This window comes from Ovis canadensis, chromosome 11, assembly GCF_042477335.2.
Source record: "Ovis canadensis isolate MfBH-ARS-UI-01 breed Bighorn chromosome 11, ARS-UI_OviCan_v2, whole genome shotgun sequence".
NCBI classification, from domain to species: domain Eukaryota; kingdom Metazoa; phylum Chordata; class Mammalia; order Artiodactyla; family Bovidae; genus Ovis; species Ovis canadensis.
This window is the reverse complement of record NC_091255.1, coordinates 26,947,162-26,969,809: the sequence shown is the minus strand read 5'-3', so window position 1 is coordinate 26,969,809 and position 22,648 is coordinate 26,947,162. Positions and strand designations below refer to the sequence as shown.

The 22,648-nt window shown below is 54.0% G+C and overlaps 1 protein-coding gene across 6 annotated transcripts in view; it reads left to right on the top strand.

Annotated features, from left to right (window-relative positions):
• RAB11FIP4 (RAB11 family interacting protein 4) overlaps nt 1–22,648 on the top strand; it is a 104,775-nt gene that overhangs the window by 50,858 nt on the left and 31,269 nt on the right. The window contains exons 1-2 of one of the 6 annotated variants that reach the window (XM_069602895.1): nt 14,528–14,635; nt 15,666–15,724. The exons of 3 other annotated variants lie outside the window; for them this stretch is intronic. In XM_069602895.1, the coding sequence (XP_069458996.1) occupies nt 15,695–15,724 (30 nt within the window). In that variant the 5' untranslated portion in view covers nt 14,528–14,635; nt 15,666–15,694. Of the gene's footprint in view, nt 1–14,527; nt 14,636–15,417; nt 15,725–22,648 lie in introns of those variants that run through there. 2 more of the 6 variants (XM_069602896.1, XM_069602894.1) reach the window with 2 other exon arrangements.

Sequence of the window (22,648 nt, the reverse complement as noted above, 5' to 3'; positions counted from 1 at the left end):
GGAATTAGGGTCGTGCTCCAGAGACCTCACCCCCTAGCCAGTGTTTTGGTGGGAAATGTAGTCTTGGGCCCCAGTGCCTGACTCAGGATCTGGGGTGGACCTAGGGATCTGCTTCCTTAGCAAGCTCGTCTGATCAAAGTTTGGAATCACTGGTGTGGACTCTCCCCCTTGGTCCCAAAGCCCTAGACCTGAGCTCTGGGCCTCCTCGCTCCTCTCAGGCATCAACATGCCAACCCAAAATCACAGAAGGCACCACCTGTGTGGCTCAGCAGCCAAGAGTGGGTCCCAGGGGAAGGGGACAGAGGCAGGGTCCTGTCATGCACCTTGGACCCAGGCAGCCTGGGATCAAATCCCACTTCTGCCACTTCTAGTTGTGGGTCCTTTTATTCATTTATTTTGTTAGGTCTTTATTGAATTTGTTATGGTGTTGCTTCTGTGGTTAATATTCTGGTTTTGTGACAGACAGACATATGGGAATCTTAGCTCCCTGACCCACTAGTCTTACCCACTAGACCAGCAGGGAAGCCCCTAGCTTCCTCAACACGTTTCTTCACCTGCTGGTGCCTCTGTTTCCTCACCTGTGGGTTGAGGAAGTGAAGCTTCCCTCCTGAGGTGTTGTGAGGATTCAGTGAGTTAGTACAAATAAAGTGCTTAGGCTGGTATCTGGCACACAGTAAAGTCCATAGAAATGTCACTGTTTGTGCCCCTTTTGCAGGCTGGGTAGATTATGCTGAGAGAGGTTAAGAGACTGACCTAAGGTCACAGAGCTATTATGCAGCAGAGTTGGTTGGGGTCTCAGTCCTTGTCCTACACAGTGGCTGCCTGGGCGTCCACAGCCTCCCCAGCCCTGCCAGCCACCTGCAGCTCTGGTGGCGGGTCACCGATTGGCCAGGAAAAACACCCCCATCCCCACCCCTCCAACCCTCATTGCACACCTCGCGTTAGGCTTGGTTATCAGTTCCTTTAGTCCCGGATGGAGCCACTTTTGCCCCAAAATTCCTTCATTGGGACAGAGGCTGCTGCCCCCTTCAATATCGAAACCTCAATTTTTGTTACGGCAACACCGCACTTATACTCAATTGAAAGCTTACTTTCAATTTCTGATAGAAACTGCACTTCAAACCTCTGCACTTTGGTCCAAGAGCACGCTTTCTAGCATCAGCTCTTCTGGTCCTGGTGCCACTTTCTCGTCTGGGAAAGAAAGTGGAGTTGAGAACTTCCCTGGTGGTCCAGTGGTTAAGGCACCACGCGTCCAACGCAGGGGGCGTGGGTTCGATCCCTGATCGGGGAACTAAGATCCCACATGCCACATAGTGCAGCCAATCGGAAAGTAAAGTCCAGATGTCCTTAAACCGAATCTCTGCTTTGAGCCTGCTGGCGTTTGGAAAGGACCTCACAGCGCCCCTCTATCCCACTGCCCACCACCCCTTAGTCTTCCTCTGACTCCATTCTCATCTGAGTGGTGCTGCTGGAATTGGGAAGCTTGGTCTAGCATCTGGCTGGTGCCCACCTTCAGAAATGGCCTCGAAGTACCTCTCTGGTTGTCCTGAGGCCTCAGGGACAGAGAGGGGCCATTCAAGCCTGCGGAGGGCCTGGCAGGCGCCTCGCCCGTTCTTTCCGCCACCCACCCCTTTCCCTCTCGGTGGCTGCATTACAGCTCCTTTGCTCTTCTTTCATCCCCGCTGGGACAGAATCTGCCCTGAGCGGTCAGGGCCCGGCCAGCTCTCAGGGACCATTCTAATGAAGGTAACCAAGTGCTCGGGCGGCTGAAACGGCCCTTTGCAAAGCAGCCAGGAGAGGGCTGCCCTCGAGGGCAGAGTGTGCCAGCTCTTGTTTGCCTCAGCCTGGCATTCGAGACGGGCTGGCCCTGGCGCGCGGGTGGAGGGGCCCAGGAAGGGGAAGGGGCCGGAGAGCAGGTTTATTTGGGGTGAACTGGGCTGGTTCATGGCAGTGCGCGCTCAGTGCTTCCAGAAGTTGGAAAGGCAACCAGTGGATTTGGGTCACAAGGGGGTGTGTGAAGGAGACGGTAGGATTAACCAGGATTCTGCTGCCAAATGCAGGGGCCCAGGGCTCTGGACTTGGGACCCTTCTGATCAGAGCTTCTTCCCTCCTTTCCTTACTCCTTCCCTTCCTCCCTCTGCTCAGATCCCATAGATGCCAAGGTGCCTTGGGCAGACACGTGTCAGTACTGTCCAGGGCTTTGTGTCTTAGACTCGAGAGGTCTGCAGAAGAGTAGAAGGGCGTGGGAGGCAGGCCTGCCTCCAGATCTTGGCCCTGAATGTCCTTGGGCAGGTTATGTAATGGTTTTGAGCCTCAGTTTTCTCATCTGTGAAATGGGAAAAGTAGCGCCTCTGCTCTGGAGCATCCAGATTTCGTGAGACCACAAGCTCTTAGAATGTATGGAGTCATCCTTAAGGATCTCATTGTAGCTTCCTTGTACAAATTTTACAGAGCACGTGACCGCCTGAGCACACTGGCAGGCCCCTCCCGAGCACATGAGGATCTTAGACATTTAAGCTTTACTCGTTTCTCATGTACACATCTACCTGGCAGGACTGTGAAGGATCAAGTGAGCTAATATGGGTAGAGCTCCTGGAACAGTGCCTGGCACAGATTGAGGCCCTCGTAAGTGTTCATTTTTGATCTTACTGGCTCTCAGGGTTGTCATGAGCATTAGGTGTGTGCAGTGTTAATGCCTGCAGCCCCACACTTAGTGCTGAAGATATGCCGTTAGCCTACCTAATAGTGCTCACGAGGGGCTGGGTGCAGTGTTGAGGTCTGGGGTCAAAACACTTTCAGTCTGGGAGAGGTAACCAAGACATCAGCTAATCGCGTGCATGAGTGTGTGCTCAAGTCTCTTCAGTCGTGTTCAACTCTTTGCAGCCCCATGGACTGTGTAGCCCGCCACCCTCCTCTGTCCATGGGATTCTCCAGACAAGAATACTGGAATGGGTTGCCATGCCCTCCTCCAGGGGATCTTCCTGACCCAGGGATGGAACTTGTGTCTCTTATGTCTCCTACATTGGCAGGCAGGTTCTTTACCCACGAGTGCCGCCTGGGAAGCCCCAGTTAATCACACAGATAGGCAGTTCCGAATGGGATGGTGACGATGTGAGACGCTGAAGGCGTGTCGGGTGATCTCTGAGTGAGTGGAAGTCGCAGAGTCGTGTCCGACTCTTTATGACCTCATGGACTATACAGTTCCAGGCCAGAGTACTGGAGAGGTTAGCCTTTCCCTTCTCCAGGAGATCTCCCCAACCCAGGGATCGAGCCCAGGTCTCCCACACTGCAGGCGGATTCTTTACCAGCTGAGCCACAAGGGTGATCTTTAGAGGAGAGAAAAATGAAATCATTTGACTTGGAATGTAAAGAAAGTTCTCTCTTGAGACATGAAAAGAAGGAAAGAATTCTTATTACTCTGATTTATGCACGTCCATCTGGAAGGCAGACTGGCACAGTGACCAAGGCCCAGCTAGAAGCTAAACAAAGGTTATCTTGTTCGGTCTCCTTGACAACTCTGAGATGAGAGAATGGAGCTCAAGTGGGCGAGGTCTTCCTTAGCTGATATATATGTACTCAGTGGTAGAGCTGGGATTCAAACCTCTACCATCCCAGCTCTTTCAGCTACACCACATGGTTGGCGCAGATGCACAGATGTCCTTGTAGGCTCATGTGACCTCATGACCTTCTCAGAGGTCATACTACCGCTACTACCAAAGCAGCTGTGACCTCCCCGGGATATCAGACTCCAAGAGCAGTCAGTCTCCCAGACTTGGGAAGCCTTCCTGACGTTCTCATGTACCTGCATCTTCAGTACAACTCCGCAGACCCAGTTCCCATAGCCAGCCCTGTCCTGGCTTTCTGGTCTACCCACTCGGTGCATCTATTCCCACAGGGGCCGTTGATGCTCTGTTACTTGTTACCTGGAGGTGCACAAGATGCACTCAAACCGCTAAGACAAAGCTCAGAGTTCAAAAAACAAGGAGGGAAAGAGGAGCCCAAGTATTGGGTTCAGAAAACCACAGTAGGGGAATAAGCTTCTCCCTCGACTGACAGGCGTAGCAGAAGGGGGGAATGGATGAAACATAGCTCTCACGACTCGCTGGAAGGAAGCAGGTGGCCTGGAGTGGGGTAGGATGGGGACTGGCACTCCTTAAGCACCTACAGTGAGCCCTCCACTCTGTTAGGTACTCAACATGTTGTTGTTGTTGTTGTTGTTGAAGTTTTGTTGACTTATTTGGCTGTGCCGGGTCTTGGTTGAGGTACGCAAGATCTTCCTTCTTGCATCTTGGTTGCAGTTTGCAGAATCTTTAGTTGCAGCATGTGGGATCTGGTTCCCTGACCAAGGATTGAACCTGGGCCCCCTCCGCTGGGAGCATGGAGTCTTAGCCACTGGATCACCAGGGAAGTCCCTTCCCTGGCCTCTTCTGGAGACAACACTGAAGGGCCATCCCAGCTCCAGAGCACCTGAGGGGTCAGGTGAGGCCTTGCTACAACTGCCTTACTAGTCACCTGTCCCTCTGCTCCATCCTGCTTCCCTCGTGCCCTCTCTGGGTTGACCCCTAACTGGCCCCTCAGTAAACTTCATCCACGGACAGTCGGGACCTCAGAGGAGAGGTCCAAGCTGGACATAAACCTTTAGGAGGCCCAGGAAAAGGAGAAGTCAGTCCTGGGGAGGAAACCAGGAAGGCAGGCATACTAGAAGCCAGACTGAGAAGGTGAAGGAGATAGGTCCCATGGGGTCAAGTGCTATGGTGAGGTGGGGACCCATGTGGCTCTGACTTATTTGTTTCTGCCCTGCGGAGCTTTGGGAGGGATTTTCAAAGCCAGGGCATAATCTCATATGCAGATAAAGACATTTTGAAGGGGACACTGATGATACAAGGAGTGTCTGAGGTTGGAGGTGGTTGTAGGGACAAAGAACCTTCAAGAGAGGGGGTCCGGGATCTGAGGGGAAGGGTCCCTCTGTGAACCAGGCATTGCAGCAGACCGAGGGCGAGAGGGGCCTGCACAGGTGGGTGTGCGGACCCGTGCAGGGATCAGGAGTAGGGTCTCTTCTGGTGAGCAAGGGGAAGCAGTGCTGCATGGCGAGGAGGAGGCCCGACTTGGCCTGAGGGCTCCCAGCTGGCCAGCAGCGAAGGTGCGATTCAAACCCAGCCCCAAACTTGAAACCCTGGCCTCTAGGCTTCCTGAGCTGGAGAAAGTGCAAGGAATGACATTCCAAGCAGAGGGAGCAACAAAGGTATCGATTACTTATTCAGCACGTAATAGAGGTAGTGACCTACAGATAGGTGTGGCGCTATCACTGTGCTAAGTATAAGTACCCTTAGTGATCAGATGCATTAGCCACCGTGCCGCTGGCCCACACCTCTAAGAGTTCTTCGCGAGTTATTTCACTTAACACCCACCTCCCTCCCCGTCCCTCAGTCACCCTATAGCACAGACACAGTCCGTCCTCATATCTTACAGACTCCGTAGTTACAGATTTGCTTACTTGCTAAAATGTATTTGTAATCCCCAAATCAACACCCGCAGCATTTTCATGCTCATTGGCAGACATGCTCAGATGACAATTTGAGTTGCCCAACTGAGGTCTTCAGTTTCATCTCATTCTGCAAACAAGTATCCGTTGTTTTTTTCATGCCTTGTTGTTGCGTTTTTGTTCTTTTTTTTTTTTTCTTTTTGCAGAGGGCGGGGGTGCAGCTTTTGCTGTTTAAAAATGACCCCAACATGTAGGACTGAAGTGCTTCTCATGTTCCAGAGTGTGGGAAGGCTGTGATATGTCTCATGGAGAAAACGCGTGGTGCATAAGCTTTGTTCAAGCATGAATTATAGGTGGCACTAGTGGAAAAAACTCGCCTGCCAAAGCAGGAGACATAAGAGACGAGGGTTCAATCCCTGGGTTGGGAAGATCCCCTGGAGGAGGGCACAGCAACTCACTCTGGGATTCTTGTCTGGAGAATCTTCATGGACAGAGGAGCCTGGCGGGCTACAGTCCATGGGTCGCAAAGTCGGACATGACTGAAGTAAATTTACCCCACACGCACACAGGGCTGTGAGTTCAATGTTAATGAATCAACACCATCCATCAAATAATGTGTCTTTAAATACATGGAAAACCAGGTCAGGGATTGATTGGTTAATGAAAATATGATCAGAGGCTGGCAGGAATCAACTTGAACACCAGCTGTCTGTTTGAAGCAGAGCTGGGGTTCGAACCTGGCTGGCCAGCCATGAATGTGGTCCGGTGGTTGAGTGAGACGGCAGGGGGCTGGGCCTAGAAGAAAGGTTTCTTTTTCCGGGCGCAGGGGGCATCCCTCTCTCCCTCCCTTGCGAGGGCCTCCTCTGGGCCGGGCCCCTCCCACATCTGTACCTGGACACAGCAGCCCCTTCGGGCTGCGGTTTTCCCCTAAGTGGGAGGAACACTGGCTCAGTGTCCTCGGGCCAAGGCCTTTGGTTTCCCGTTGCCGAGCCCGGCCCTGGAAGAGAAGCCACAAACGAGGTGTGTGTGTCTGAGAGGCAGGCCGGCTCAGCTCCAGATGAGCCTGTTTATTCAGGGACAGCCGGGCCCAGCCTGCCTGGGTGGGTCCAAGTGCGCCCTGGCCTTGCCCCACCCCGCCAAACCTCCCTGCCCGCCGCCCACCGCCTCCCAGCCCTGCTCCCGGCCTCTCATCCTGCAGCACCCGCAGTCCTACTTTTGTCATTTACCGGCCGGCTTGTTTGTTGTGGGTTTGGGGTGTTTTCTCATCTCCAGATAACGGAGGAGACAATTGTGGGGGAACTGTGTTCTCCAAGTGGAATTACAAGCCCTTGAAGATATGTCCTTCTGCCCTGAAAAAAAAGATGTAAAAGGTGCCGTTCATCCACCCCCAGGCTTGTCTCAAAGTCATGTTCCTCTCAGCAGCGGCTGAATTCCTGAGATGAATGGCCTCCAGCCTAGAGCATCACGGGGGCATGTCTGAATTGCTGCTGAGAGCAGGGGTTCAAGGAGGACTCAGGGCTGGGAGGAGGGGGTCGTGCCCATGTGAGAGGGCTTCAGAGGGCCTGGGGCCCCACCTTGTTGGAGAGCAGCTGTTCTGGGCAGGTTGCCTCCAGAACGACTCTGGGGAGGGTTGGGATGGGTGACCCAGAAGAGAAGGCAGCTCGGATGCTAAGCTGTGGGGCTGAGAGCTTGGAGTGAAAAGAGCCAGAATGGGACCTCATCGTATACAGAAACTGCAGCTCAAGGACACAGCAGTCCAGGCAGTGTTTGGACCCCAGCATCTCAAGTGGAAGGCCTCTCTGGGGATTTACACACACAGCTCACATGAGTGTGCACACGTGCTAATGCCTGGCAGGGAATCCCCCTGCCTTAGCGCTCAGCCCTGGGTGTCCAGCTCTGACACCAGTGAGCCCTGGACTCTGTGTCCCCTTCTTATATTTCCAGGTGGCTGGCCTGTGGTTTCTGCTCAGTGAATGTTTGAGTAACTAGTGACTGGATGAATAAATGATCTTGGTTCCACTGTGACTGCTTCGAGGAAGTGATGTTACAAATCTGAGCCTCCTTTTGTTTTGGTGGACAGTCTCTGGGGTCAGCTCCCTGGGTTTGAATTCTGGCTCTCCATCTATAGGCTTTATGTCTTTGAGTCGCCTCATTAAGCCTCAGTTTCCCCATCTGTAGAATGGGGATGATACCTGCCTCACCAGATTGTTGTGAAAGTTAGATGAGCGCATATTACGTGAAGCTCTTAGAACAGAGCCTGGCGCATAGTAAGTACTTTGTAGGTGTTTGCTATTCTTATCTTTAAAATGAAGACACTAACATCATGTTAGTGTGTGTGTGTGTGTGTCTGAGTTTGAGCGTGCCAGGAGCCTGATGCATTGTTTTCCCAAGTGTGTTCCTTACAACACCGAGTTCTTTTGTTGCTAGTTCATTGAGAAGGGGTTCTGTCCAAAGGTGGACAGCCTTAAGAAACCCCCAGGCTCTCTCCTCTGACATGCTCTGTGACATCTCCAAGGAGGAGCCAAGAGTTTTGCCTGCTGATTGAACCATAAAGCCCTTTTTATGCTTTCACAGTGCGATGGGGGCTCTGCAAAATACATTTTTGAAAGCAACAAATATTTCTTCCCTCCCTCTCTCCCTAGAGCCCCGGCCCCGTCCTCCTCTCATCCAGCAGCAACCAGGGGAAAATCAGGGCTCAGCTCCTTGGGCTTGTCTCTGGGGCAGGAGGCAGCAGCCAAGTTCCCACCAGAAGGGCGGCTAGCTCTCCACTCTCATGTGGCCAGCCAGGCAGGGAGGATGATATCTCACCTCCAAGGGCAAGACACTTTCTAGGACGTATCGCAGGGTGCATGGGGACACATCACAGAGGCCAGGTAAGAGCTGCAACTGATGGAAGTAATGTTGAGTTGGACAGTGGACGCTGCCCCAAGGATGATGGAGAAGGGCAGGAGACCTGACTTGCTCGCAGTCTTTATCATCCTTGTTAACTAGTTTCTGCTGATTTCAGACCATTCAGTTGCTGCCAATAAACTGGTTTTGCAGTAAGAGAGGCAGCTGGGGGTCCTGGACAGGGGCCCACAGATCTGAGTGTGCATCTTGGTTCTGCCACCCTGGCTAAGCACTAACCCTTTCGAGCCTCAGTTTCCTCATCTGTAATCTAGGTGCAGTACATCTATCACAAAGATGACTGGAGTAAAATAAATGAGAAGAAATGACTGGCATACAGTGGGTCTCCAACAGTTATTGCTGTTCAGTCGCGCAGTCGTGACCGACTCTGTGACCCCATGGACTGCAGCATGCCAGGCCTCCTGTCCATTGCCAACTCCTGGAGTTTACTCAAACTCATGTCCATTGAGTCGGTGATGCCATCCAGCCATCTCGTGCCCTGTCATCCCCTTCTCCTCCTGCCCTCAATCCTCCCCAGCATCAGGGTCTTTTCCAAGGAGTCAGTTCTTGGCATCAGGTGGCCAAAGTATTGGGCCTTCAGTCCTTCCAATGAATATTCAGGGTTCATTTCCTTTAAGATTGACTAGTTTGATCTCCTTGCAGTCCAAGGGACTCTCAAGAGTCTTCTCCAGCACGGCAGTTCAAAAACATCGATTCTTCAGCACTCAGCCTTCTTTATCGTCCAACTCTCACATCTGTACATGACTACTAGCTGCTGTTAATAATAAGCTGCAGGGGAAGTGGTCTCTCTCTGGTTTCAGAGCCCCTGGCCGAGGCACTCACTAGGGCAGAGGGTGTTTCTTCAGAGCTCAGAGCTGACACAATCTAGGAACAGGGCAACTGGATCTTGGAAAAGGCCTTTCTCATTTCCTTGTTTCTCTCCTTTCAAATTCCATCTCAGGAACTTCAGAAGAGATGCCAGGCCCCACCTGAAGAAATAGCTTACGGGAAAGTCTTAAGCAAGGAGCCCTGTGAGGGGCCAAAGGCAGGACCTTGTGGAATGTCCAGGGAAAGCTGTTTTCTGACCCTGACGGCAGGATAAAGTCCAGGACAGTGGGCGGGGGCCCAGCTGCTCTTCCCTGAAGCAAAAGGCAGTGTCTAAACCCAGGGTGAAAATAGTCCCCTGCCCCCAAAGCCTCTGTCCTGCTTTGGTTTCCTTCATGGTACATGTCACAGACATCATCCGTTCATTGACTTTGGTCTGACTCTCCCCACCTGAAAGCAGGGGCCACAGGAACTGAGGCTGTTGATCACAGCTGTGTCTCCAGCACGAGGAAAAGGGTCTGGCTCATAGCAGATGTGTGAGTGAATGACGGAATGACCGAACCACGCCTGCACCTGTGATCGCTCCGACTCACACTGTAGTCACAAGCCTTTGGCAGAGTAGTTCCCAAACGTTACATTGCAGTCACCTGGGGCAGCTTCAAAACCAGCTGACGCCTGGCTCCCATCCAAGCCGCTGGGATTCGGTTGCTATCTGATATAACAGCATTGACTTTATTTTTTTTAATTAAACATGTTGGGGGCTGCACTGGGTCTTTGTTGCTATGTGTGGGCTTTCTCTAGTTGCAGCGAGTGGGGCTACTCTCCCTGGAGTGCACAGACTTCTCACTGTAGTGGCTTCTCTTGTTGCCAAGCACAGGCTGTTGGTGTACTGATGGCAGCACACTTAGTCATTGCAGCAGGCTTAGAAACTGCAGCAGGCAGGCCTTTGAGCACAGGATCAGGAGCTCACAAGGCATGTGGAGGCATGTGGAATCTTCCTGGACCAGGAATCCAACCTGTGTCTCCTGCATTGGCAGGCAGATTCTTATCCACTGCGGCACCAGGGAAGTCTTGGGCATTGACTTTTTTAAGCTCCCAAGTGAGTCCAGTGCACAGCGCAATATTGAAACTGCGGCTTTACTATCCACTCCTAAAAATCAGAGACGTGGGCTGCCAGGTGTAGGGGGAGGTAAGGAGGGTCAGGGGAGGCATTTGAAACAGAAGAGAGTTGTTTATGCTCTCAGGGGTTTGCAGTCACCTGACTCTACAGAGAGTAAAGGACAGGGAAGGTTTCCCTCCTTGCCCTCTCCCAGTCCAAGTCAAAAACCGTGTTCCGTTTCCTCCTCACCTGCCACCACCTCCTCTTAGATGACTGGGTGAATCAGGAGGAAGACTGGTTCTCTGACCATTTTCCCTGCTTATTGGGTTTGCATGAGTAAGAAAGCCCGTTGTTTACGTGAGCACAGGTTGACAAAAATAGAGCCTAGTCTTCTAATACTTGGCCCATGTCCAGAGTCTGTAGGACCTGGTCCCAGCCCAACTGCATACATGTCAGCCAGGTATCACGCAGGACTGCAGGCCCTGGGGCAGACTGCTAAAGCCTCTGAGCCAAAGGACAGCCACCGGCACCGAGGTATTTGCCAGTGGAAGGGGGCTCATGTTTCTGGGGCACACACCTGGTCCAAGACCTGCTCCTGGGCTAGGTAGGGTAGGAAGTGATGTGCTGTCCGAACCGCAGCTCCCAGAGCAAGGGGTGGTCCGGGGTGCCTCTTCTTCCCTGTGCAGCACAGACCCTTGGACAGGCCCTCGCTGACGCAGTGGGGGAGTGGGAAGGTCTTTCCCTCAGGGTTAAGAGGCCTCTGTAATCCCATGATCCCGCCTACTTCCTTAGTACCTGTATCTCTTTCTGAAGCCACTGCTGAGGTTACCAAAGGTTGAATTTGTCCCCTGGGGTGGAAAGCTGAGACTTGGTTTTGTGTGTGTGTGTTTGGCCACACCCTGCAGCATGTGGGATCTTAGTTTCCCCAACCCAGGATGGAACCTGTGCCTCCTGCAATGGAAGAACAGAGGCTTAGCCACTGGATGGCCAGGGAAGTCCCAGAAAGCTGAGACTTGTTTAATACTTGGGGTGATGCTTTCTGACTTTGGAATCAAGAGAAGTGCTTGGGGTGAATTCTGAGCCAGCAGCGTGCAGGGCTTTTTCCACACAGAGAGCAGTAGCTGGTGATATGGTGTTTGGACAGAAATAGAGTCTACTGTGTGACGAGGTTTGACCAGTTTGACAGTCCTGGTTGATGACTGATATTCGTCTTGGAGAGCCCGGCGCTAATCCCGGCTCTGCTGTGAACTGTGAGAGGAGAAGCCATTTCTCACCTCTGGGCTCGTCTCCTTGTTTGGAAATGAGTGGTTTCACTAGACTAGTGGTTTGAAACACCTTCTAAGCCATGGCACACCTTGTCCATGTGCAGCTTCATGTGGAAGCCTTCATGGAAAGCAGACAGAAGTGGAGTGATTCCTATTGCTTATGCAGAGCACACCCTCACCCCGCTTTTGCAAGGTCTCCCTAGAACCCTGAGGGTTTCAAGGACCCCAGCTTGAGAACCACTGGACCTGATGCTTGCCCCCTGCCCAACTCTGGTATGATTCATGTTGTTCTCTGTTCATTTGGCTCATGTTGGTTGGCATCAGTTGTTTGACTAATGTTAACACCAGGTAATGTTCAGAGAGCTCTTTTCCTGTTTTTGTTTTTTTAATAATATTTATGGGTTTGTAGGATCTCAGTTTCCTGGCCAGGGATTGAACCCTCACCCCTTGCATTGGAAGGTGGATTCTTTTCTTTTAAAAAAACATAATCAAGCTCATTTGTTTTTAGTTTGGGTTTTTTATGTTTGTTTGTTAATTTATTTTTGGCTGTGCTGGGTCTGCCTGCCTGTGTGGGCTTTTCCCTAGTTGCAGTGGGTTGGGGCTACCTTCTAATTTGAGGGCCTCTCATTGCGGTGGCTTCTCTTGTTGTGGAGCATAGGCTCTAGGAGCACAGACTTCAGTAGTTGTGGTTCTTGGGCTCAATAGTTTCAGCTCCTGGGCTCTAGAACACAGGCGAAGTGGTCATGGCGCTTGGGCTTAGTTGCTCCATGGCACGTGGGATCTTCCTGGATCAGGGATCCAACCGGTGTCTCCTGCATTGGCAGGTGGATCCTTTACCACTGAGCCACCAGGGAAGCCCCTGGAAGGTGGATTCTTAACCACTGGACCATGATGATGCCCTACCTGCTTAGCCTGGCCTCCCGCATGGCCCCAGACATGAACAAAATGTTGCCTCTTCACACCCTCTGATGCTGAGCTAACTCCTGCACAGTGCAGCAGAAGGAAAGTTAACAGGGGTAGATAGCTATGGTACAGAGAGCGCTCACCAGTCTCTTCCCTCACCTGGATCACCCAGGTGATCATGTGCTTCCCGCCCCCATCAGCTTCTGGAAGACCATTAACTCTGGCTTGTCAACATTCCATCTGCTTCTCTGTGGCTCTGGCATTCAGCGTCATGGGGTATGCTCCTATCAACAGTGGCAGAATCAGTTTCATGACATAAGAATCCATTAGAGTGACTTGCAGTCTGAAGATTATTCCTGGGTACATTCCCTGAGAGAGGGCTTCTGTTTTTAATGGGAATGTTATTTCCCCTGAAGAGACAAGTCAGACCCCTTAGGAGACTCACAGGAGGGAAGCACTGTGAGGGCATCACCTCCCTGCCACTCCCCACCTTGGGCCTGTCTGACCTGATCCCTAGGAAAGAGAGGGTCTGGCACTGGCAGTCAAGAGCCCCGTCTCTACTCATCTGATATCTCACTCTGTGACTTTGGACAAATTCCCAGCCTTCTCTGAGCCTCTGTCTTCTCATCCGTAACATGGGGGATGAGTGTTTTATTTTATAGTATTTATTAATTTAATTAATTTATTTGGCTGCACCAGGTCTTAGTTGCGACACTCAGGATCTTCGATCTTTGTTGCGGCATGCGCAGTCTTTAGCTGTGGCCTGTGAACTCTTAGTGGCAGCATGTGAAATCTATTAATAGTTCCCTGACCAGGGATGGAAGCCTGGCCCCCTGCATTGAAAGCAGGGTCTTAACCACTGGACCACCAGGGAAGTTCCTATCATTTCATTTAAACCTCACAACTGGAAGAGGCAAGGTCTTGTTCCCACTTTACAGAGGTGGAAACTGAGGCTCTGAATTATTACCTGACTTGCCCATGGTACGCTGTAGAACTGGCAGGCTTTAACTCAGCTTGTCTAGTGCTAGCATATTGTGATACTCCTCTCTGTTGTTCTACTTCTCAGGACAAATACCTGGAGATGCTCCCTACCACACCAGGTTCAGGAAAAATAAAGAGGGATCAGTAGCATCACCCCCTCCACGGAGCTCTGGACCATGTCCATCAGGTTCCCCCTGGTGAGGGCAAGGAGAGGCTTGCCAGTCTGACTCTCCACTAAACTTGACTGGGAGAAAGTCAAGATCACCTTAGGTTTCTGCTTCTCTTCCCCTGTCCTTGGTGACCCTCTCATGTGACCTGCCTTCTGGATCCTCATGGTCCTTAAGGGGCAACAAGAGGCTTGGAAGGAAAGAGGAGAAACTGAGACAGAACCCCAGGATTCAGTGCCTTCCTAAAACCTCACCTGAGGGAGCTAAGCTGAGGTCTCAGGGTGGAGCTGAAAAGGCAGAGCAGGCCCAGGGTGCATGACTCATTCAGGCAGCACACCTTTGATGAATGCCTAAAATCAAGTGTACCCACTGGGTCAGGGTGCAAAACAACCCAGGAAGTAGACAGTGCCAGTCCCATTTTACAGATGAACACACTGAGTCTGAGATATCATAGAACTTGACCTAAGACTTGCAACTGGCCAAAAGGATTCAAACCGAGGTCTGTCTGATTCCAAAGCCACTGCTCTTTCTGGTACACCACAGTGCTCCTCAGTGTTAGGACTGTAGGGGTGGACATGAAACCAACAGTCTGTGGCCTTCACATGTAGATCTCAGAACTGCAGCACATAAGCAGGGAGGAGAGGGCCAGTTGTGATAGAGTTTCCACCTACAGTGCCCCAGCCTCCTCCCACATGCAACCCTGGCCAGAAGGCGCCCCGCCCTCTGGCTAATGCTGTCCATTTTGGAGAGTCCCCAGCAGGTCTGGGGGCCCCAGTGGAATGCTTTGCCTCAAGAGACAGGCCCTGGTAAACAGAACGGCAACTGGAAGTTTGTTTACAAGGGAGATAATGGGGAGAGGAAGCTGAGAGCAAAGAGCCAAAGATAAGCGGGCTGAAAAGCTGTGTGTGTGTGTATTGATGTTGGACCAAAGGGCACTACCCATACCAAAGCGCCACCTTGTTTGTCAGTGAGAACTCAGGAATGGCCAAGATAGCTTCACATGGGCTTGACTCGAACAATTAGAAGGGTAAGTCTGCTCTGCACCCTCCCCTGGTTACACAGTGCAACGTCGTCACAGGGAAGCCACACTCGCAAAATTTGCTGGTTTACAGTTTGCCGTCTTTTAATCTGCAGCATAATAGTTAGTTATGAGGGAGCACATTTTTGACTCATATTTACTAAGCTCCAACAGAAAGGGTCCTTTCCTTCTTGATTTTTTTTTTTTCCAGTTCTTGTTGCTGCTTGCTTGGTTCTTTGTATTCTCATACTGGTTAAAAAGACAGCTATGACTTTACACCAAAAGGTCGGGAAAGTTGTGGGTAGGATTCAAGATGAGAATCAATTCAGGAGTCACTAGACTCAGGCTGGTGGTGGTGGCGGCAGTGGGCTTTGACGCCGGGTGTGGGGGCTTGTCGGCAGGTCTCCGTTCGCGTCCGCAAACGTGAACCAGGAAGCAGTGACAGCAAACTGAGAGTAGCTTGGAGTGGGTAGCGACGGCCACAGCGCCCGCCTGAGAGGCGCGTGAATTTACAAACTCCGGAATCCCAGGGCCCCGGCCGCCCAAATGCCGGCGGCAGTAACCTGGCGGCGCGGGCTCGGGAGGGCCCGGCGAGCTCCACCTCCGGAGGCGCCCGCTGGGGCCCGGGGAAGGGGGCGTGGCCCGGGCCCGCCTCGAGGCCGCGCGGCCAATAACCGGCGTTGCCCCCGCCACCTGCCCCTACCTTAGGGGGCGGGGTTACCTGGACCCCGCCCCCCGCGGCTCGGGTTCCCAGGCCGCGCTTCCTTCTCCCCTCGCTCCTCCCCCGGCGCGAGGTCCCGCCCCCTTCGAACCCGGAGCCCGGGCGCCTCGTGATGTCACGGCAGCTTTGATACAAAGAACCCTTCGGCCCACGCGGGTCTCCCGGCAACGGGCGCGGGTGGGGGCGGGGTCGGCGCCGTCAACTGGTGCCGAACCCGGCACGCAGTCTCGGCACGCACCGGGCTGTTCCTGAGCTCGGCCTGCGGAGTCTCCGTTCGCCCCGCCGACCCGCTCCCGCCCGTTTCTCTCCTCTCTGCAGCACACCGACCCGCACGCGGCCGGACGGGGATGCGCACCCCGCCTGCCCCCGGGGGCCAGGTAAGCGGCTGCTGGGGGTGGCGGGGGCTTGGGGCTCCGACGACGCGCACCTTGCTGGGCCCGTAGTCCTGGGACTGGGGAAGTTGCCGGATCACGGAACTTCGCCCGCAGTCCGGGCGCCGGCTCCTTCCCTGGGAGGGTCCGCCCTGGTCGGAGGTCCGGTTACCTGCGCCCGGGTGCGCTGGGCCGCAGGGGTGAAAGTCGCTACCCCCAACCCTCTCCGGGTCCCTGGTGCAAGGGTGGGTAACAGTAGCCCCGGGGCGCGAGGAGAGGCGGCCAGTTCTCTCCTAGGCGCCGTTTCAGAAAGTGTTTAGAGAAGGATCTAGTGGACTGGGAAGGAGGTTTGTTTGCCCGGACGCCTCCCTTGGGACATCCCCCGCCCCCGCGTCCCACCTCGGCTCCCAGGGCTCCTGACCCTCCGGGGCTTGTGTTGCCCTAGCTCCCTGCCCTTGGCCTTGCTCAGTCCCAAAGCGGGCCGTGCACGGGCGAAGTTTTCCCGTAGTTCTCGCAGGCTGCACGGACCGTGTTCCCTAGCTTCCCTCATCTCCGAGGGTCTCTGCCAGACAGGAGGGAGGACCAGCCTGGTTTGGGGTTTGGGCACGGGGCCCTGCTCCTTCCCAGCGGAGGGCGGACGTGTGAGCGGGCTCTCAGCGCCCCAAGAGCCCTCAGATCCGCCCGGTAGTCGTGGCAGTTGTCATAGCCGCTCCTCTGCGGGCGACAGGCGTCTCTGAGGTCTGGGCGGAGCAGAGATTTGGAGAACCGAGTGGGAGCTGCAGGAACCCTACGCAGCCCCGGACTTTATTTCTTGCCATCCTTGCACACCCTCCAGGGTACCTCTTTCCACATGCCCCCTTCTCCCCTGCTCTCCTACAGATGGCTGGAGGGGACACATCTTTCAGCCCTGAGGGACATGCCAGTGTTCCTTGACTGATTTACAGGCCGCCTCCTCAAAGGAGGGTGAGGGAGCTGGGCTCCGGTACTCAGCGTGTGGGGCTTGGGTGGCAGCCCGCTGGGCTGGTTCCTGGTGATCCACCAAACCACTGTCCTCCCTTCCTGGAGCCTGGTGCTCATCGCAGGGGCTCCTGGGAAGGAAACCCTCAGGTCCTTTCCCTGGTGAAATGTAGTTTCGGTGAGGGCTGGGAGGAGGGTCCCAGCTGGTGCACTCAGAACCCTGCAGTAGGGTTCTCTTCTCTCTCTTTGCAACCATCTAGCCCAGCCTTGGTGGAGTCTTAGAGTCACTGATTTTGGCTGGCAAGTCTTGCCACCCACTGGCCACCAACTTACTCCACGACTGTCCCAAGCCTTACCCTGCTCAGCTGACGTTCATGAAATGCTGATTATGTGCCCCCGGGGGCTGTAAAATGTAGACACTTTCCACCCTTCCAGGTGTTTGAAGCCTGTTGGGAGGTGGGGGACTGATATCCTGGGTTGAATTGCTCCCTGCCCAACCCTGCCCCACCCCAGCCCTCAGGGAGGGGTTGATCTGGCTTGTCTCCAAGGTCCTTGTGACTTCGCCCAGGTGCCTGTGTCCCCTGTGGGATTCTTAAGTAGCAGGCAGCACATCTCGGGCAGATGCCAACTGGGGAACAGCTCTGTAATTTGGAGACCCTGGCTTTGATGGAGACGGTGGGGCAGATGAGTAAGTGAAGAAGTGAAGTCGCTCAGTCGTATCCGACTCTTTGCGACCTCATAGACTGCAGCCTGCCAGGCTCCTCTGTCCATGGGATTTTCCAGGCAATAGTACTGGAGTGGATTGCCTTTTCCTTCTCCAGGGGATCTTCCCAACTCAGGGCTCGAACCCGGGTCTCCCACATTGTAGACAGACGCTTTACCGTCTGAGCCAGCAGCGAAGTCAGATGACTAAGGTGGGCATGAGGTTAGACTGTGCCTAGAGGACGGACAGGACCAGCCAGACCAGGTGAGCAGGCAGGAGGCGTGCCCTTTGCCCCAAGTCCAATAAACGACTGCCCGGAGCCTGTCCTTGGAAAGGACTTTCTTTCAGCTGAGGGCAGAAAGAAGAAACCAGAGTGCCTGGAGCAGCCTGCCCTGGGGAGGCACTAGGCTTCAGCAGGAGAACTGGTTGGTGAATATTCTCCTGTTCTCCACCCTCCGTCCCTCCTGGCCTCTTCAGAGTATTCAGGCCCCTTCATGGCCTCCTGGCCCCTTCCTGCAGGGACCGGCTACCCCCACGCCCAGGGCTTTCTGTTCAGCTGGTCACCTGGAGCCCTCTCAGCTCTCATCTTCCAGCACCCTCCTCATTCCTCACCAAGGTGGCTAGAAACTTCTTTTCCTAGGGCTCCAATCCCTCCTCTGAGGTGGCTCTTATGCCAAGGGATGTTTCACAGCTGATTCAGCTTTAAGGGGCTTCACAGTTTCACTTTTTATTTATTTTTAAAATAGTTTTATTTATTTGTTGGCTGCGCTGGGTCCTTGTTGCCACACGGGCTATTCCCTAGTTGCACAGGGCAGGGGCTGCTCTCCAGTTGGCGGTGTGCGGGCTTCTCGGTGCAGAGGCTTCTGCTGTTGCGGAGCACGGGCTCTAGGGCTCAGTAGCTGTGGTGCACAGGCTTTGTGGCTCTGTGGCATGTGGGGTCTTCCTGGACCAGGGATCGAACCTACATCTCCTGCACTGGCAGACAGATTCTTTACCACTGAGTCACCAGGGAAGCCCTCACTTTGCCTTTTATATTTTAGGTGTAGATAGAGAAGATGCACGCAGGTGGAGCAGGTGGGGAGAGGTTCAAAATAAAATAGCAGATGAGCAGTTCTGGGAGGTAGGCACCTCAGGGACTCAGGACCTTAGACAGGGGGCAGAGGACAGCCTGGGCAGAGGGAGCCCACCCTTTAGCCCTGTGCCCTGTTCCCGCCCCCCCCCCCCCCGCCCCCAGCACAAGGCTTATTGCCTTTGGACAAGGAAGCGTCTCTGGCACTGTCTGCTGCCTGGGCAGTGGGCACAGTGCCTTGGCTCTGTAGGATCCCTGGGGGTGGACGTTTTCCTCTGTGACTTGACCCAGCAACTGGGCATTGATGGCATCAAGTCACTGGCCTCTTGAATGAGGAGGACCATGCAGGGCTTCTACCGCTTGGTCCTGCAGCTGGATAACCTGCCCACGGCCAGCTGAGCACGGGACAGGCGTTCTGATCGGGCAGACCCACCTGGTGTGTGTCTGGACATTGTGTGAATGTGTCCCCAGGCTGTGGTACACGGTCTCCTCCTCCAGGTGGTCTCCAGGGCACAGATCCTTCCCCATACCTATTCCCCAGCCTGCACCAAGCACGTTGCCCGGCACAGGCAATTCCTTCATTCAGCAATGGTTGAGCATCTAATTCGTGTTAGGTTCTGTGCTGGACACAGCAGTGAACCCAGCCGACAACAATCCCTGCCTTCAGGGAGCACACTGTGACAGCAGAGGACAGGCGAACAGGGAAAACCTGCAGCGTGAGAGGTGCTGGGAGAGAAAGCAGGGTCCTGGGGAGTGCGCGGAGAGGTGTTTGAGAGTGGGGAGGGAAGTCCTCCATGAGAAGCTGGCCTCTGACCACAGAGGCCTGGAGGAAGGACCGTGGCTGATGAGGTGCCCCCACGGGCCTGGAGGGAGGCCACCGAGATCGGGGGGAGAGAGACCGGGGCAGGTGTGCTGTGCCAGGGCCCAGCCCGGGTGCCAGGAGGAGAGCAGCCGTGCAGCTGAGAACGCCGCAGGCACAGATGCCTTTCAGTGCCGGGTCCTCATCGGGCCCCTGCTGTTGAGGGGTTTGGACCTGAAGGCATTCCTGGGGAGAGGTGTGGAGGTGTGGCCATCTCTAGGTCCCATGAGCCTGTCCGCGTAAATGTGGAAGCTGGCCTTGTCAGACTGTTTCCATTCCACAAGTGCACACCAGCAAGACCCACCTGGATGGTGTCCATAAACACTGTCTCAGCCGGTGGATCACAGTCGGGGCTGTCCCCCTGTCCCCACGGGCCACTGCTGCCAGGGGTGCGGCAGGCACAGCCCTCAAGACCCACAGAGAGCTGGCAGCCTACACTCGGCCTCGCTCTGGCTGGCCCCCCGCCCCGGCCCGCAGGGCTCAGCTTCCTCGTCTCCTCCTCTGGCTCCCTGGTTTTCCTTAGCGCCATTTTCACTCCCTCTACCCGTGGCCAGGTGGCAGCTCACCTGTGTGCCCTGATGTCCTTGGGAGCCCAGCAGAGGCTCTCACGCACCTGAGCAGCAGCCTCCGGCCCATCTCTGTATAGCTGAGGGCCTTGATGGTGAATGTGTATGTGAAGTGGAAGAAGAAGCTGGGTATCCAGAAACCAGTGCATCTCCAAGGGGCATGTGGAGGTCTGGGGGAGGCGGGCTCCCGGTGACTTTGACACAGCTCCTCCTGGCAGACAGTACAAGTAATAGTGACTTTTCTAACCCCCCTTCTTGACTTCTTTCAAGAAATGGGAAGTTGCCTGACTGTTGGACATATTTTCAATTGATTCAACCTGCTTCATCTTTCCAGACAAGTGGGTTCTTCCCCAACAATGTAAACATGATTCAAACAAAAACAAAGCTGTATAGCAGTTATTATTAATACCTGCAGCTCTGCTCATGGGTGCTTTTCTCTTAAGGGATCGAAAAGAGGAAGGCCTAGTCAGAACGGCAGTGTGGGAGAGTGGGTGGGAGCTCGCTCACCCTTGAGTCATCTTTTATCACCCCCACCCTCCTGCGCTCTGCAGGCCTAATTTCCATAAAAAGGGACCACGTGCATTTTGTGTAGCCGGTATTGTCTGCGGTGGACCGGGGATCAGAGAGGAGTCTTCTGTGAGCACCAGACTTCAGTCTACCTCCTAGGATAGGAGAGACAGGAGCAAGTTTCTTCTTCTTGCTCACCTGTTTTCCTGGGAGAAATATCTGCTTCAAAACACAAGTGCTCAGACACCCAATGCCTATTTTCTTAAAGCAGGAAAAAAAAAGTGTTGCAGCCAGAAAACACGTGCATCTTGTTCCCTGGCTCTGCTGTGTGAAGTTGTGGTTCTTTGGGCAGGCTACCTCAACTTCCTGGGCTTCCCTGGTGGCTCAGCTGGTAAAGAATCCACCTGCCAGTGCAGGAGACACAGATTCGATCCCTGGGTCGGAAAGATCCCCTGGAGAAGGAGATGGCAACCCACTCCAGTATTCTTGCCTGGGAAATCCCTTGGACAGAGGAACCCGGCAGGCTACAGTCCATGGGGTCGCAAAGAGTCAGAGACGACTTAGTGACTACACCACCAGCCACTATTTCGACTTCCTGAGCCTCAGTTTTCTCACCTGTAGAATGGGTGTGATAATATCCGCCTCATAGGGTAGTAATGCAGATAACATGAGCTCCTGTGGCCTGCAATACCCACAGTGGGTTCTGACTCTTGCTCAGTTGGCGCCTGGTATATGGTTAGATAACTAGGGCCAGCATAGTGTGGTCCCTGAGAGCCTGGGCTCCGGAGTCGGGCTCTCTGGGTTAAAGTCCTGGCTCTGCCAGTTGCTGTTTGTGGAATCCCAGGCAGCTTATTTAACCTGTGCCTCAGTTTCCTTGTCTGGGAAAAGGGAATGATGCTACCAACTCTCTCGTAAGGTGGTTATGTGGATCAGATATGTAAATGTATGGGAAGCATTTAAAACAACGCTAGGCATAGGAGCATAAGAAAAACTGGTATTTTTAGCTCCTTCAGGCTTCTGCTGGTTTGATTCTTGTGACTGATAGCCATAGCACCTAACAGAACTGCTTTTTATTTTTATTTTTCGGCTGCATCTTGTGGCATGTGGGATCTTTGTTCCCTGACCAGAGAGTGACCCCTCACCCCTTGCATTGGAAGTACGGAGTCTTAACCAATAGACCGCCTGGGAAGTCCCTAAGGGAACTTCTTGCAGCCTCGAAAATAGGAAGGTGGTGGGAAAAAACCCACACTACCCGAGGACCTTTATGGGAGGAGCAAGATTGTACTTCCTTAGCTTCTGGGCTTTTTTTTTAATCTTTAACTATTTTCACTTCTTGCAGATAACTTAGGTTTTTAAAGTGTGTTTATATAGGGCTGTGCTGGTCCTCATTGCTGTGTGGGCTTGTCTCTAGTTGCAGAGCGTGGGGGCTCCTCTCTAGCTGGGTGCGCTGGCTTCTCCCTGCACTGGCTTCCCTCGTGGCGGAACATGGGCTTTCGAGCCTGCAGCTTTCAGGAGTTGTGGTGCACGGGCCTGTGGAGTCTTCCCGGACCAGGGATCGAACCTGTGTCCCCTACATTGACTGGCAGATGCTTAACCACTGGACCACCGGGGAAGTCCTTCTGTGCTTTTAAATAAGCCAGCATGGCCTCTGCAGATGCTGACTCTGAGGCCGGATGAAGTGACGCCGCCTGCCCAGAGGCAGTCTGTGAATGAGATGCAGAGCGTGTTCCCAGGTGCCAGCCATCTCTGCCGGTTCTTGGTGTGGGGCTGGGCCTGGCCCTTCCTCCCAGAGGCTGCCTGCCTGATATGCAGGGCTGTGGCCTTTCTACCCAGGAGAGGGGGTCTGCACCTCTGCCCTTCACCTCCAGCTGGGGTCTGCCTGTCTGTCCACCTGTGCTCAGCTGGAAAAGCTAGCCTAGACCTGGACTGCCCGCCTGCCGCTGCCATGCAGTCCCTGCCTTATTGAAGCACTGTGGCTCTGGCTGGTTGCAGGCCCTAGGAGACTGGGAGAGGGGCTGGATGGTTGGGCTCTGCAGCTACCTGGCCATATCGAGTGATTGCCCTCAGGAGTTTTCCAAGGAGCAGAACTGCCTGTCCCTCCAGCTTGGCTACTCGGCGGTCTGCAGCACCCCTGAGGCGAAGCTGGCCAGGCCAGCTGGCCAGGTGGGTGGTGGTCAGGACAAGCTCTGGCTGACAGTGTTAAGGAACCTTGAATTGGTGGCCTTCTGGCAAAATGAGGGTCCTCATTGACAAGGCAGGTCTGGCCAGT